Source organism: Zonotrichia leucophrys, chromosome 28, assembly GCF_028769735.1.
Source record: "Zonotrichia leucophrys gambelii isolate GWCS_2022_RI chromosome 28, RI_Zleu_2.0, whole genome shotgun sequence".
Lineage (NCBI taxonomy): Eukaryota > Metazoa > Chordata > Aves > Passeriformes > Passerellidae > Zonotrichia > Zonotrichia leucophrys.
In genome coordinates this window covers 2,737,196-2,749,965 of record NC_088197.1, presented here as the reverse complement: position 1 = coordinate 2,749,965, position 12,770 = coordinate 2,737,196, and the positions used below count along the sequence as shown (strand labels likewise).

General features: G+C 48.4%; 2 protein-coding genes across 12 annotated transcripts in view; both read left to right on the top strand.

The window, feature by feature from the left end:
• Positions 1–1,013, top strand: part of MYO9B (myosin IXB) — a 56,125-nt gene extending 55,112 nt beyond the window's left edge. For all 11 annotated transcript variants that reach the window (XM_064733969.1, XM_064733968.1, XM_064733973.1 and 8 more), the window contains one exon: positions 131–1,013. In XM_064733969.1, the coding sequence (XP_064590039.1) occupies positions 131–567 (437 nt within the window). In that variant the 3' untranslated portion in view covers positions 568–1,013. The remainder of the gene's footprint in view (positions 1–130) is intronic.
• Positions 1,014–1,440: 427 nt separating this feature from the next.
• Positions 1,441–6,881, top strand: USE1 (unconventional SNARE in the ER 1). The gene is made up of 8 exons (XM_064733975.1): positions 1,441–1,610; positions 1,769–1,818; positions 2,347–2,425; positions 3,099–3,251; positions 3,433–3,451; positions 4,147–4,177; positions 4,416–4,578; positions 4,762–6,881. The coding sequence occupies exons 1-8, from the start codon at positions 1,473–1,475 to the stop codon at positions 4,942–4,944; spliced, it is 816 nt and encodes a 271-aa protein (XP_064590045.1). The 5' UTR covers positions 1,441–1,472; the 3' UTR covers positions 4,945–6,881.
• The last annotated feature ends 5,889 nt before the right edge of the window (positions 6,882–12,770 follow it).

Genomic DNA, 12,770 nt, shown 5'->3' with positions numbered 1-12,770 from the left:
AGTGCTTTTTTTTATTCTACATCTTTCATTGCATACAGCCAAGTGACCAAGCATTATCTGGTCACAGTGGCTCGTATTGAGTTACATTTTAGGCCTGCTATCAGTCTCTAAGTATCTTCTTTCTTTAAAGCAATTATTGGATTAGACTGCTGTGCTCAGAGCTCCAGCGTGCCTGCCAAAGACATTTGCAAAGTGCCTTCTCTCCCGCAAACCTCTTCAGATTCTTACTCTGCACCCCTGGCTTCAAGGCGCAGATACTCCTTAACACTGTCCAAGATTAAAGTGCCCCGTCGAACTCCAGTGATGCCAACAGCAAACATAAAACTTCCTCCCGGGATGTTCAAATGTACAGAATCCCAGGACGAGGCTTTCTCTGAGGAAGAGTGTCAGAGGGTGCAGCGGAGGGAGCAGCCAGCCAGGCGGACTGACAGCATCCACTCGGTGTACATTGCACAAGGGTCTGCACTGGCCCACGCTCAGGAACTCGGGGATGAATACGAACCCACAGCAAAACTCAAGCGCAGGTTCTCAGACCCCTACTCTCACATTCCCTGTGTGGAGAAGTGAAATTCTTCAGCGCTCTGGACTCTTCTTGAAGTTGACCACAGCTTTGGCTTTAACCCTTTGAGGGCTGTGAGCTTGTTCATGGTCTTTTAAGGGGCTGCGGGGAAGGCAGCCCAGAAATGTACAGTACTGTAAGGGTTAAGCAAGGTTGTTTAAAGCAAATATTCTCCACTTTAAATTAAAACCTTGCAAAGAAGGTAAAGCATCATGTTGAATAACATGGATCGAGTGTACAGGAACCAAGCCCCCCCATTCCGCTGCTGTGCCTTTTCCATTTGCCTTACAATGGGTTCTCACGGGACCAACAGTCAGTTTAGGTCAATGTGTGTTGCCTTAATGTTTTGTATGGTTTTATGACAATTTTCTCTATGGTTTACAGAGCTGGTAATAGCCTTAATTGAGACCAACATGTATAAAAACGTTTATTAAAACATTGCACTTTTAAAAAATACATGTGGTAGTTGATCGATGTCTGTCTAACAAGTAATTTAGTCCGAAGGAAGCCTTTACTCGGGGTACTGTTTTTATTAAGTAGCGAATAAAGACGGGGGAAAGGGAAGCTCTGACGCTGCTGTGGTGTCACAGGGGAGGGTTTTGGTGCTCCTGGAGCAAATGCTGGGTGTGCTGTGCGAGCCGCCTCACCTCTGTTCGGGGACACACCTGAGGGCGAGCTGCCATCCCACAGCAGCGCCTTGAGCCCACGGCCATGCCCCGGCCCCTCACGGCCTGCACCATCTTGGAGTGAGGGAAGAGCTCAGCTCGGCCACAGCGCTGCCCCGAGCCGCAGCTGCCTCTCCATGCTCGTGTGCACTCCTTAGATTTGGGGGAGGTTTCTGGGTTTTTTAAATAAACCGGGGCGGTCACGGCCCGCCCGGCGCTTCCCGCCCCTCCCCGCGCTCCGCCCCAAGATGGCGCCCGGCGCTGAGGGGAGTTCCGGTGCCACCATGGCGGCGACGCGGCTGGAGCTGAACTTGATTCGGCTCCTGAGCCGGTGCGAGGCGCTGGCGGCGGAGCGGCGGGACCCCGAGGAGTGGCGGCTGGAGAAGGTGAGGCCGCCGCGCCCCGCCCGCCCCTCTGCCCCGCAGCACCGCGTCCGGCCCCTCAGTAACCGAGACGGGAGCGCTGTGGTGTTACACCCACAGCCTTTGCCGGACAGGGGATTTCTCCTTAATGCTGTCACTTAAAATCTTGTTTTTGCCCTCAGTATGTGGGTGCTCTGGAGGACATGCTCCGGGAGCTGAAGAAGCAGTCCAGGTGAGCGCCCTAGCCCCTGGGTGCCTGTTGTGGGTTTGTGCCAGGGGGAGGTTTAGGTTGGACACCAGGAAAAATTCCTTCAGTGAAAGTGGTTAAACACTGGAAAAAGCTGCCCAGGGAAGTGATGGAGTCACTATCCCTGGAAGTGTTAAAAAAGAAAGCAGATGTGGCACTTTGCAATATGGTTTAGTGGGAATGGGGGGATTCAGTGGGAGGTTGGATCTGGTGATCTTGGAGGTCTTTTCCATTAATGACACCGTGATTCAATAATCTCTTACCTGTAAGTCAGCCATAGCTCACAATCACTACAGCAGTGTGTCTTCCCTGTGGAAATACATATTCCTTGAGCCCTCCCTGCTTTGGAAAAGGTGATTTGCAGAGGATTTACAAGTGTATTCCCAACCTGAGGCTATTTCTGCTTCTTTGAAAAACCATGTGGCTTTTTGTTATTATTTCACTTGGAAAGTAGAACACTAGAAAACGCTGATAACTTGTGATTTTGATGTTGTTATCTTTCCATTCCAACAGCAAGCCAGCCCCTGAACTGCTGAATGAATACTCTCGCAAAGTGGACTTCCTAAAGGGACTCCTAGAAGCTGAAAAATTGGTAAGATTTACTAGTTCAGCTTGAAAAGAGACATTGGTAGAGGATAAAGGAGCCGACTCTTAGCAGGGATTAATCCTAATTGGGAGCTCCCACACCTCAGGGGGCTCCTGCTGATAGCCCCGGGAGAGGTGCCAAGGTTACATTTAAAGGGAGCTGGAAACCTAAAGTAGATAACATTTTACTGACCAATAAGATAAATTAAGGTGTGAATACTAGGAAATGGATATTTAGGAGAAACACTTGGGGGGTTGACCTCTGGCCTCTGGCTGATCACTTGATGTCCTAGACTGAAAGTTCTAGATGGAGAGGATGGGATGCTGAGTGAGTGACAGAGAGCCAGGGTGGGGATTTGGGGAAGGGAAGGGATTACACGGGTAGAGGGAGGGGATACAATCTGGGGTAAACAATTTGGGAAAAATACGGGGATACAAAAACAAAACTATTACAAAGTATAAAAACACACTACAACAGGGAAGCAGCTGTGGGATACAAAAACAATACTAATTAGAGAGTGGGATAGAAACCCAAAACTAATTACAAAATATTACAAAGTATAAAAACACACTACAACAGGGGAGCAGCTGTGGGATTGCACCCCCGTCCCTGTGGGTCACACCCCAGCTGCCTCACACTGCACAGTGTCACATCCATGACTGCTTTTCCCCACTCCCAGTCTTCATCCACAGAAAAGGCTCTGGCCAACCAGTTCCTGGCCCCGGGGCGCACCCCGACCACAGCCAAGGAGAGAACCCCGGCCACCAAAACCGTGCACCTGCAGACCAAGGCGCGCTGCACGGGCCAGATGAGGAGCGAGCTGCTCGGCACAGTATGTTCACTGCTTCTTTACAGGCTGTCCTGCTTGTGTGCAGCTGCCTCACAAGTGTCCCAGGCTGGGTGGGGAGGCACCTCTTTATCTCTAAATCCTGGGCACGGGCACTCTGCCAGGCCTGTCCTTTATCACTGACCCTTTGTAATCTGCTCTTTTGGTTCTCTTTCTCCTCCCCCAGGACCCCCTGGCTGCTGATGGTGAGTTCAATCTGTTGGTTCCTCCAACTGTGTATTACAGAGAGGGGAAGAGGGAGGTCAGGTATTCAGTATTTCCCCAAGTGTACTTTTAATTTAGTGCCTCACTTCTTTTCAAGACAACAGATTTTAAAAACAAAACCCCTGACAGATGAAAGCAGAAGCGTTGTTATCAATGGTGGCAGGGACTTGCAGGAAGCTCTTTTTGTAGCATTCATGCAGAAACAGACATTCTAATTACAGAATTAGCAGGGGCAATTTATTTTGTGCCTGTTCCCTTCTGCTCTGAGCAAACCATGTGATCCTGGGTGCTTTGAGTAGGTGTTGTTCAGTTCCTCTGGAATACACAGCCATGTTATTCACGTAGGGAACTGGGAGGAATTAATTTGAGGTTTCCATGGCTACTGTTAGAGCGGCTGGAGCTGGGCCAATCTAACGTGTCCTGAAAGAACACCGAGACACACGGGCTGAAACCCTGCCCTCAGGGATGTGATTCAGCTGGGGTTTTTCCCCTCTTTTGATGTTCTGTGTCCTCTTTTCCCTGCAGAAAGCAGGTAGGCATTTGCCACCCATATTCCTTGGGGTAGAGGCTAAGTAGGATTTGGATATCCAAAAATCCCTTAGAGGAGACTTGTTTTTTCAGTCTGTGATTGCATGAGAATTTATAACATGCTAAGCACTTTTTATTTTTTTTCCAGATTCTGAGGAGTTGAACATAAGGAGGCGAAAGTAAGTCAGAATTTCTCATTCCAGTGCTCAGGGTTTTGGGAACTGTTTTCCCAATGACCTTTAAATCCCTGATTTGCTTTAAATTGGGTAAAGTGTCTGCTTATAGAGACCAAAATACAATGGCTTCAGTTGACTCAATGGGCTTTGTTGTCTTGTAGAGATGTAAAACCTGAGGAAAACCTGTGAGATCAACCCACAAGGAAATGTAAATCCCTTTTTTCCCCTGGTGCTCTTGCAGAGGCCTCCCATCAGACGAGAAGCAGTCGGCAGTGGAGCTGGATGCTGTGCTGCAGCATCACCAGGACATGCAGGAGAAGCTGGCTGAGGAAATGCTCAGCTTGGCTCGCAGCCTCAAAAACAACACCCTGGCTGCCCAGAACGTGATCAAACAGGACAACCAGGTAGTGCACGTTGAGCTGTGGCCCCTCAAGTTTTGCAACCCACAAGGTTCAAGTGCTGATGTGTGAAATCCTGCAGCTTGATTCCTGGTGGGATCAGAGTGGATCTGCAGCTGAATCTTTTCTGTGTTGGGGGAAGCTGCCAGAGCTGTGAGGCTGACCCTGTTTGCTCTCTTTGCTCCACAGACACTGTCACACTCCCTCAGGATGGCAGACCAGAACTTCGAGAAGCTCAAGGATGAATCCGACCGCCTGGAACAGCACGCCAAGAAATCTGTCAACTGGCTGCTGTGGATAATGCTAATTGTAGTTTGTTTTATATTCATCAGCATGATTCTCTTCATCAGGATTTTCCCCAAACTGAAATGAAAATTTTATTTTACTTAAAGCTGGCTGTAGTGCAGTGGGAAAGCTCAGCTGGTGTGAGAACTGTCACAGTCTTAGAGGCTGTGCAAGGCCTGCCTTGCATCTCCCAGTGGAGGAAGGCTTTCCTGAGGAAGGCTTTCCACACTTCCATTCTTGTTTACTTGGTGACTCTTGTTGCCTCTTGCAACAACAGTCAACCTGGGAGGTAAGGATGAGAATTTACACTGAGCTGCTAACAAGTTCTTCAGTGGATAAATACATTTTTAATGTGTTTGTGACAAATGTTATGGCTCCTAAAAGGCATTTAGTCAATACAAAGTTAAATAACAGTTGAAGTCTTACATTCTTTCCTGTGTTCACAGCTTTTCTGTACTGACCTAGGAGCTTGCTGCCAACAGGATATTTAATTTCAGTTCTGTACATACACAGCTGCAGTGTAGAAAGAGAATTCTGCTGTTCAGGTGCTTGCTTGGCTCAGATTCAGAGGACCAACAGGTAAAACTCTTCTCAGGCTCACAGTTTGCCCAGATGGGTATTTGGGACTTGGGACTTCACCATCATCTCCAGCTGAGATTACTACAGGACTGGAGCTGCTTTCTGTGCAGTGTTTGCCTCCCTTTTGTGTGTGCAAATGTTCTCACTTCTCATTGTGGTGTTGGTGCTGTTCCATGAAGGAAACGCCGTGACCCTGCCACCTTCCAGGTGTACACACAGTGCTGCAGGTGGCACAGACCTCACCTGTGCAAACATGCTTGTGCTGCAAGATGAGGGCAAAGGAAGGTGGTGTCTTCAAGATGGAAATAATAATTTTAAAATATTCAGCTTTTCTTTTTCAGCAAATTATCCCTGTTGTCTTAAGAGTTCACTAAAATAAAACAGAGAAAAAAGAAACTCATATTTTTCAAACACTGCTGCTGCTAGAAAAACTTGGAGACTGTAGTAAAGCAGGGTTTGTGTGACAGCACAATGTAGTATGCCACTCACTCATGGATTATCAAATGGATAATTATATTGTGAAGTAACAGCTTTTAATTCCAGGTACTCAGATATCTGCAATGTACTCCTGTTCTACTTACCTTGAATTTAGAGAAATTTATAGTTGTAGCAGTCAATTTATGGACATTTCTGCTTTTCCCAGTTGTTTTCCTTCATCTGTATGTAATGGTTGACATTTCACTGTGCTTCATTAGTCAATGCTGTGTCACCAAATTATTTTTTCAATTCTGATTGTTCACTACTTTCCCTGCAGGCATTTCAGTGCCAAGCTCTTCTCTTAGAGGCTGAGTGTGATGCTGGAATGGTTTTTGTGTGTGAGATTTTGGGATGCAACATTAATGCTTCATTGTCCATAACACTGTCCTCTTTATTACTTGAAATAAATTATTTTTTTCCTATTTTACAAAAGATTTGGTGCATCACTGCAGACAAGTTTAAAGCTGACTTTTGCTATCAGCAAAATGGATTGCCTGTAACTTTTTGGCACTTATAAATTAGGAAATTTTTGATTGGAAAGACATGAAAGGGAGCTGCTAGTGATAGCTTGTCTCCAAGAAAACATCCTCTACTCCAAGTCACAGATATTGATTTACAAAGAAGCCTGCATGGAGTGAGTTCAGAAACCACTTAACTTTGCCCATTGACATTTCATGGGTGTTTGTTGTGTTGAATGAGCACCAGGAGTGAACCCTGAACACTTTTTGTTATCTCCAGCAGCCGTTGAGCACTGAGCCTCTGCTTCCTGGGGCTTCTCTCCCAGGTGGAAAAATGTTCCCTTCTCCTCCCAGCCCAACGGATCCCTGGCCTGCACACAAAGGCTGGGTTGTTGTCTTTGCTTTTCTCGAGTTCATTTAGCAATTGCAGTCATTCAACACCACTTTGAAGATGGGAGCCGGTGCTATTTAGAATAAACAATGACTCAGGGCTTTGTGACATTTCCCAGATGAATGACAGTTTTTATTTTTGACTGACCTGTGGGGGGTGGTGGATGCTCTGCTGCTCCAGCCCTCAGCTCCATTTCGTGGCACAGGGCTCTGTGCAGAATAATACATCTAGAATATGTATAGAAATGGCCTTCTGTGAGAGTTGCTTAACTTTCCCAAAAGCTTGGGAAATCCAGATGGGCAGATGTTTATCAGGCACAGGGTTGGGCCTTGCTTGGTTTCTTGGCAGACTACCTGCTTTGAGAGAGCAAGGAAAATTAAACCAAAACCCTTTTGGAGGCTTGGGTCACGTCAGGCCAGTGGATGCAGAGGTTCAGAGTCTGCAGCAGTGACTCTGGGTCAGTCTGAGCTTTTCTGGCAAACACCCTTGGTGGCAGAGGCTGTGTCACAGTGCTCAGTGTTCAGCAGCGTCCTCAGCACAGATGGGATGGGCTGGAAGGATCCTTCACAGGAATGGCAGGAGCAGAATGCCATGGCTCCTGTGGCTGGGCAGTGCCAGGTTTTGGGCACGTGCTCCCTTGGCTTTTCTTTGCAGCCTGAGGGGCTGTGAGCAGCTGTCCTGCCAAAAGGGAATATCCCATGGAGAGTGAAAAGGAGGGAGTGGGCAGAGCAGGTTCTGCTCTGACTGTTCCCTGTGTGACACCCAGTGTCACCTCATTGTCTGCTGTAAACCTGCCATGAAAGCTCAGAATTGAGTCTTGTGATTTCTAGTTACGATTTAGTTTATTTTACAAAGGAATTGTTCCCTGTGAGGGTGGTGAGGCCCTGGCACAGGGAGCTGTGGCTGCCCCATTGCTGGAGGTGTTCCAGGCCAGGCTGGACGGGGCTTGGAGCAGCCTGGGATAGTGGAAGGTGTCCCTGCCCATGGCAGGGGTGGGATGGAATGGGCTTAAAGATCCTTCCAACCCAAACCATTCTGTGAATCCAATCACAAAAACTGTAATGGCAGTGCTAGAGCAGCTCGGAGCAGATACTGAAATGTCACAGTCTGCAGCAGAATTCCCAATGTAATTCCCGAGTGCCAGGGCCTGGCATGGGGCTGGCTGGGAGCTCCTGTCCTGACCTGCCCCACTGCTGGGAATCTGGGAGCACTTGTGTCCCACTGAACGGGAGTGACATTAAACCCAACGGCACTAAATCAATACCACCTGTCACATGATGCCACCGTGACATTTCTGGCATCAGCTCTCCCTCTAATAGGAGCTGGAACTGGGAAGCAGCAGCAGTTAGTGAATAATGGATCAGATACGCCTGATTTGTAACATTTACAGAGGGAGGGCGTGTCTCCCAGCGACAGAACAAACCGGTTATCAAACGGGAACTGGGAGTTCTGACTCGTCCAAAACACAAACCCTGAGCAGTGCAGAGCACACAGCAGGGCTTGGGAACCCTGGTGCTCCCTCCAAATTAGACTCTGGATCAACAAAAACAGGCATTAGTGTCAAGGAATAACCGAGGAAGGAGGGGCTGGGGTGCCTGTGGCCGTGCTGTGGTCACTGCCCGGCACAGGGTGGCTGATGGAGAGCAGGGAGCCTGGCAGGAGGTTGTGCCAAACACACCTGGGGCTGCCTGAGGTGAGCAGGGAGGCTGTAGGGAAGGATGGAGGTCACATCTGTCTGGCTGTCTCACATCTGGGCCCTGCTCGCCAGACCCAGGTTGGGAACGCTGACAGTACTTTGGTTTGTTCAAGCTGAAAACTTTGATGCTGAATTAGAACGAAAATATTCTTACAAGGAATTAAAATTAAGTTGAATATTGCATCTGCCTCTGTGACACCCAAAAATCAAACTCACAAAAGCAGAAACTGGACAAAAAAAAAAAAAAGCTAAAATGAGGCAGTGCTGCAGTTGGCCATGAAGAGCTGGAATTTCCATCCTTCATCTCCAGGGTCTTTGACCTGCATGTAGCAGAGAGATGCCCTCTGCCATTTTCACCCTGGCCAAAATTTGTATTTGCTCATGTAACAATAGAATTCTCCAGAAGGATCTGACAGTGTTTCCTGTTCCAACAGTAAAAAGCTGAGAATTCTGTCCTCAGCACATAAAGTGACCGGATCTCCATCCTCTGAGCCTTCTCCCTGACAGAAGTCACTTATCGGATTTGGTGTGGACGGAAGGAAGGGTAAGAAAGGAACTCTGTCAATCCATGACGTGAAATATTTTATATTAAAAGCTTTGGCCGAGGGTTTTGTGTGACTCTAAACAGGATGAGATAATTTTCCAAGGTCAGCTCTCCTGTGCTCTCAGTGTTGGGCTTAGTCACTGAGAAGTCAATCCTGTAAACCTTCACAGCAACATCCTGCCAGTGATGCAGAGACTTGGCTGTTGTTGGCTTCTGCTGCATCTTCAAAGGGCAGGAGGCTGCAAAACGTGCAAATTGCCTGGTGAGAAATGTGTGAGCAGGAAAAGGGCCTGGCAAATCAATAAACACAGAGCAACCCCAGCCATGGGGTAACTCTTCACCCAGGCAGTTGCAACTTGTTGTTAAGAGAAGGCCACAGTGAACTGGTGGAGCAGAAAGGGGGAATTGTGCCCTCAGCTCAGCCCCAGGCTCCTGTGTGGCTTTGGCTCCTGAACTGGTTTTAAGCAGTTTAGTTCTTAAACCAGAATTGGTACCAATGAACCTTCTTGGTGAGTCAGCTGCTCCAAAGCTCCTTTTGGGCACAAAGTTTGGGCTCCTTGACTATTCCAAAGCTGGTTAATTAATGAGGAACTTTAATTTGTATGGTTTAAGACACACAGCCTGAAACCCACCCATGTGTTCCAGTATATAGAAAAAAAGATGTGTTGGTTCTCAAGGTGTGAAGCTCTCAGCAGCTCCATGAATTGGTACCAATGAACCTTCTTGGTGAGTCCAAAGCTCCTTTTGGGCACAAAGTTTGTGTTCCTTGACTATTCCAAAGCTGGTTAATTGCTGAGGAACTTTAATTTGTATGGCTAAAACCAACCCATGTGTTCTAGTATATAGAAAAAAAGATATGTTGCTTCTCAAGGTGTGAAGCTCTCAGCAGCTCCACGTGTTGGTGGTTGGGAGCTGAGCTGGGTTCTCTCTCCACAGACACTTGTGACAGTACAGGGATGTCAACATTGAAGCTGCTTCACAAAGTCATTGTCCCCACCTGTTTGTGCAAATGTGGCTCCTGCTCCAGGGATGGGCTGCCAGTGCTGAGCAGCACTGATCTGCAGGAGGATCTGGTGGGAACTTGGTACTCTTAGGATGGTTTGATGTGGAGGCATCTGTAGGACAGAGCAGCAGACTTTGGACAAGGCCTGCAGGGACAGGACACAGGGAATGGCTCCCACTGCCACAGGGCAGGGCTGGATGGGAGATTGGGAATCAGGAATTGTGGAATCCATCCCTGGAATGGATTTCCCAGAGCAGCTGGGGCTGCCCCTGGATCCCTGGCAGTGCCCAAGGCCAGGCTGGGCAGGGCTGGGAGCAGCCTGGGACAGTGGGAGGTGTCCCTGCCATGGCAGGTGTAGAACGAGATGGTCCCCAAGGTCCCTTCCAACCCAAACCATTCCATGATTTAAGTAAGGAATGGATCAAACCAAAACAAATAAGTCTTTGTATGGTCAAACAGATGGATGCACTCTATGGCAAGTCTCTCTGTACTTATTTTCTCAGGAGGATTCAGATCTGAACCCCCATGTCTGTGATTGTCACAGTTCATAGCACTTATCCCTGCTTATTTCCAAGCTATTTTAACCAAACCATAAAACATCTGTAGTGAAGAGGAAGAAATGTGACTGTTGCCAATATTTAATATACCAAACTGGTGATTTTAGTAGCTTCTTGAATCAGGAATAAAAGAAGAGCCTGCATTGCAGCTATTAGAAAAAAAAAAAAAAAGAGTAAGCAGGTGTTGGCTTAGTTTCTAAGCGCCCACATTGCTCCTGTTGGTTTATCTGATTGCAAACCAAGTGCACTGTAGCATGATGAATATGTAGCAGTGAATGTATGGGAAAGATGCTGGAAAGGTTGCACCCTGATGTTCTTAATCAGTAATTAGAAACTAAAAATAGTATTTTAAGGAAAGATAATAAATCTGTAGCCTTTAATCCTCATGTGCCAATGCGTAAGCTGATATCATTATTACATGAAAGGCAATGAGAACAGAAGTGAGTAAGCAAGAGCAGGTTGCTGTTACAGTCCCAGTAAAAATTCCACACAGCCCGAGCTGTCCAGGTGATGTTTGGCTCTGTCTGTTTTATGCAAAGTCTACACTCATAAAGCAGGTTAATTTGCAAACAGAGAATGCATACTTTTGTTGTTTATTTCCATTCCTTAACTGCCCTTACTTCCTGAAGCAGTCAATGAGTGGGGTTCCAAGTCTCTCTGCACTTGCCAGCTGGAGGCAGCAGCATGGATTGGGAAAAAAGGACAGAAATGGGGGAAATGCTGTCCCATGACTGTGGCTCTGATACGTCAATGGGCTGAATCAACAGCTCCTGTGCTGTGCAGACACACATCTGCTGTGCTGATGACAGAGAAAGCATCCCCACTTAAGCAGAGCCTTTCATCTCAGCATTTAAATAGTCTGCAAATGCCAAGATGTAGTTATTGCTGCACAGGTACCATCCCAGCTCATCCTGCTTCCTCTGCTCGAATCAGGCTGCCAGCCTTACCCTGTCCAACAGGGAAACCTCAAACAACGTCAGGGGCTGAATCACAGCAGCACAGCCACGGTTCCACTGACCAGCCCTCCCCTCATCCACACTCTGTCGTGTCCCTGGCACAACTGCAGGGATTCTTTACCTGGAAAAGCAATGCAAAGTATTTTAAATAGGGTAAACTCAAGGTGCAATTCAGTGTCCAGACAAAGGGACTGAGGCACAGCGACCTGCTGGTCACCACTGGCCTGCCCAGGGGCTCTTCATGTCAGGCAGAAATGAAAGATCTGTTGTAAGCCAAAGATGGTGGGATAAAAATGTTAAAAAATGTCTATTTGCCAAGCATTTTTGAATTAAAAAAGGCTTTTTTCTCCAGCAGTTTAAAACTCATTTGTCTCGCAGAAATGGCTGAAAGCAAGAGCCAGATAAAATTACTGGAAGTTGCCAGGAAACGTACTGTCATGGCTTAGTGCGAGTGCAGCGCAGAGATGATTAAAAAAGGCACCAAATGGTGAATCCCACTGGAAACAGAACCAGAAAACCAGAAATCTACAATGGCTTTTTGGGTTCTGTGATACTAAAAGCAGTGGCAGTGGTGGACGGTATCCTCATCCCAAGCTCTGTCCAGCTCTGTGGCAATTCATCCTTTCCAAGAGGAGGAGAAGGGACATGGGCACAGCCAGGGCAGCAGCCTGGGCTGTCAGCATTGGGGACAGAATCCCGGAATGGTTTGGGTTGGAAGGGACCTTGGGGACCATCTCGTTCTACCCCTGCCATGGCAGGGACACCTTCCACTGTCCCAGGCTGCTCCCAGCCCTGTCCAGCCTGGCCTTGGGCACTGCCAGGGATGCAGGGGCAGCCCCAGCTGCTCTGGGCACCCTGTGCCAGGGCCTGCCCACCCTGCCAGTACAAATCTTTCCCGTAATCTCAAACCTAACCCTACTCTCCTTCCATTTGAACCCACAGCGAGCTGAGGCTCCTCAGCTCCTGCGTTTCCCTCATTCAGCGCTACCGAGGCCACAGCGGCTGCTCGGGCAGCGCCAGCAGGGCTCACAGCCGGCCTGCACGGGTGGGCGGACAGCAGGACGGACGGACAGATGGCTGGTTGGACGGACGGATGGCTGATGGGTGGCTGATGAAGGGTGCCTAGAAGCCGCTGCCGCCGCTGCTCCTCCCCCGGCCCGTCCCGTCCCGTGCCCGCGCTCCGCGCCGCCTCTTGCGGCCGCCCCGCTCGGCTCGCAGCTGACGGGGGCAGCCCCTTGTTTACTGGCCGGGG

Bases quoted from the DNA above. Each gene is read 5' to 3' on its own strand.
- USE1 (XM_064733975.1), top strand. From the start codon at position 1,473: ATGGCGCCCGGCGCTGAGGGGAGTTCCGGTGCCACCATGGCGGCGACG. The intron at 1,819-2,346 runs GTGAGCGCCCTA...CCATTCCAACAG, and splicing joins GAGCTGAAGAAGCAGTCCAG to CAAGCCAGCCCCTGAACTGC. The intron at 4,178-4,415 runs GTAAGTCAGAAT...GTGCTCTTGCAG, and splicing joins TTGAACATAAGGAGGCGAAA to AGGCCTCCCATCAGACGAGA.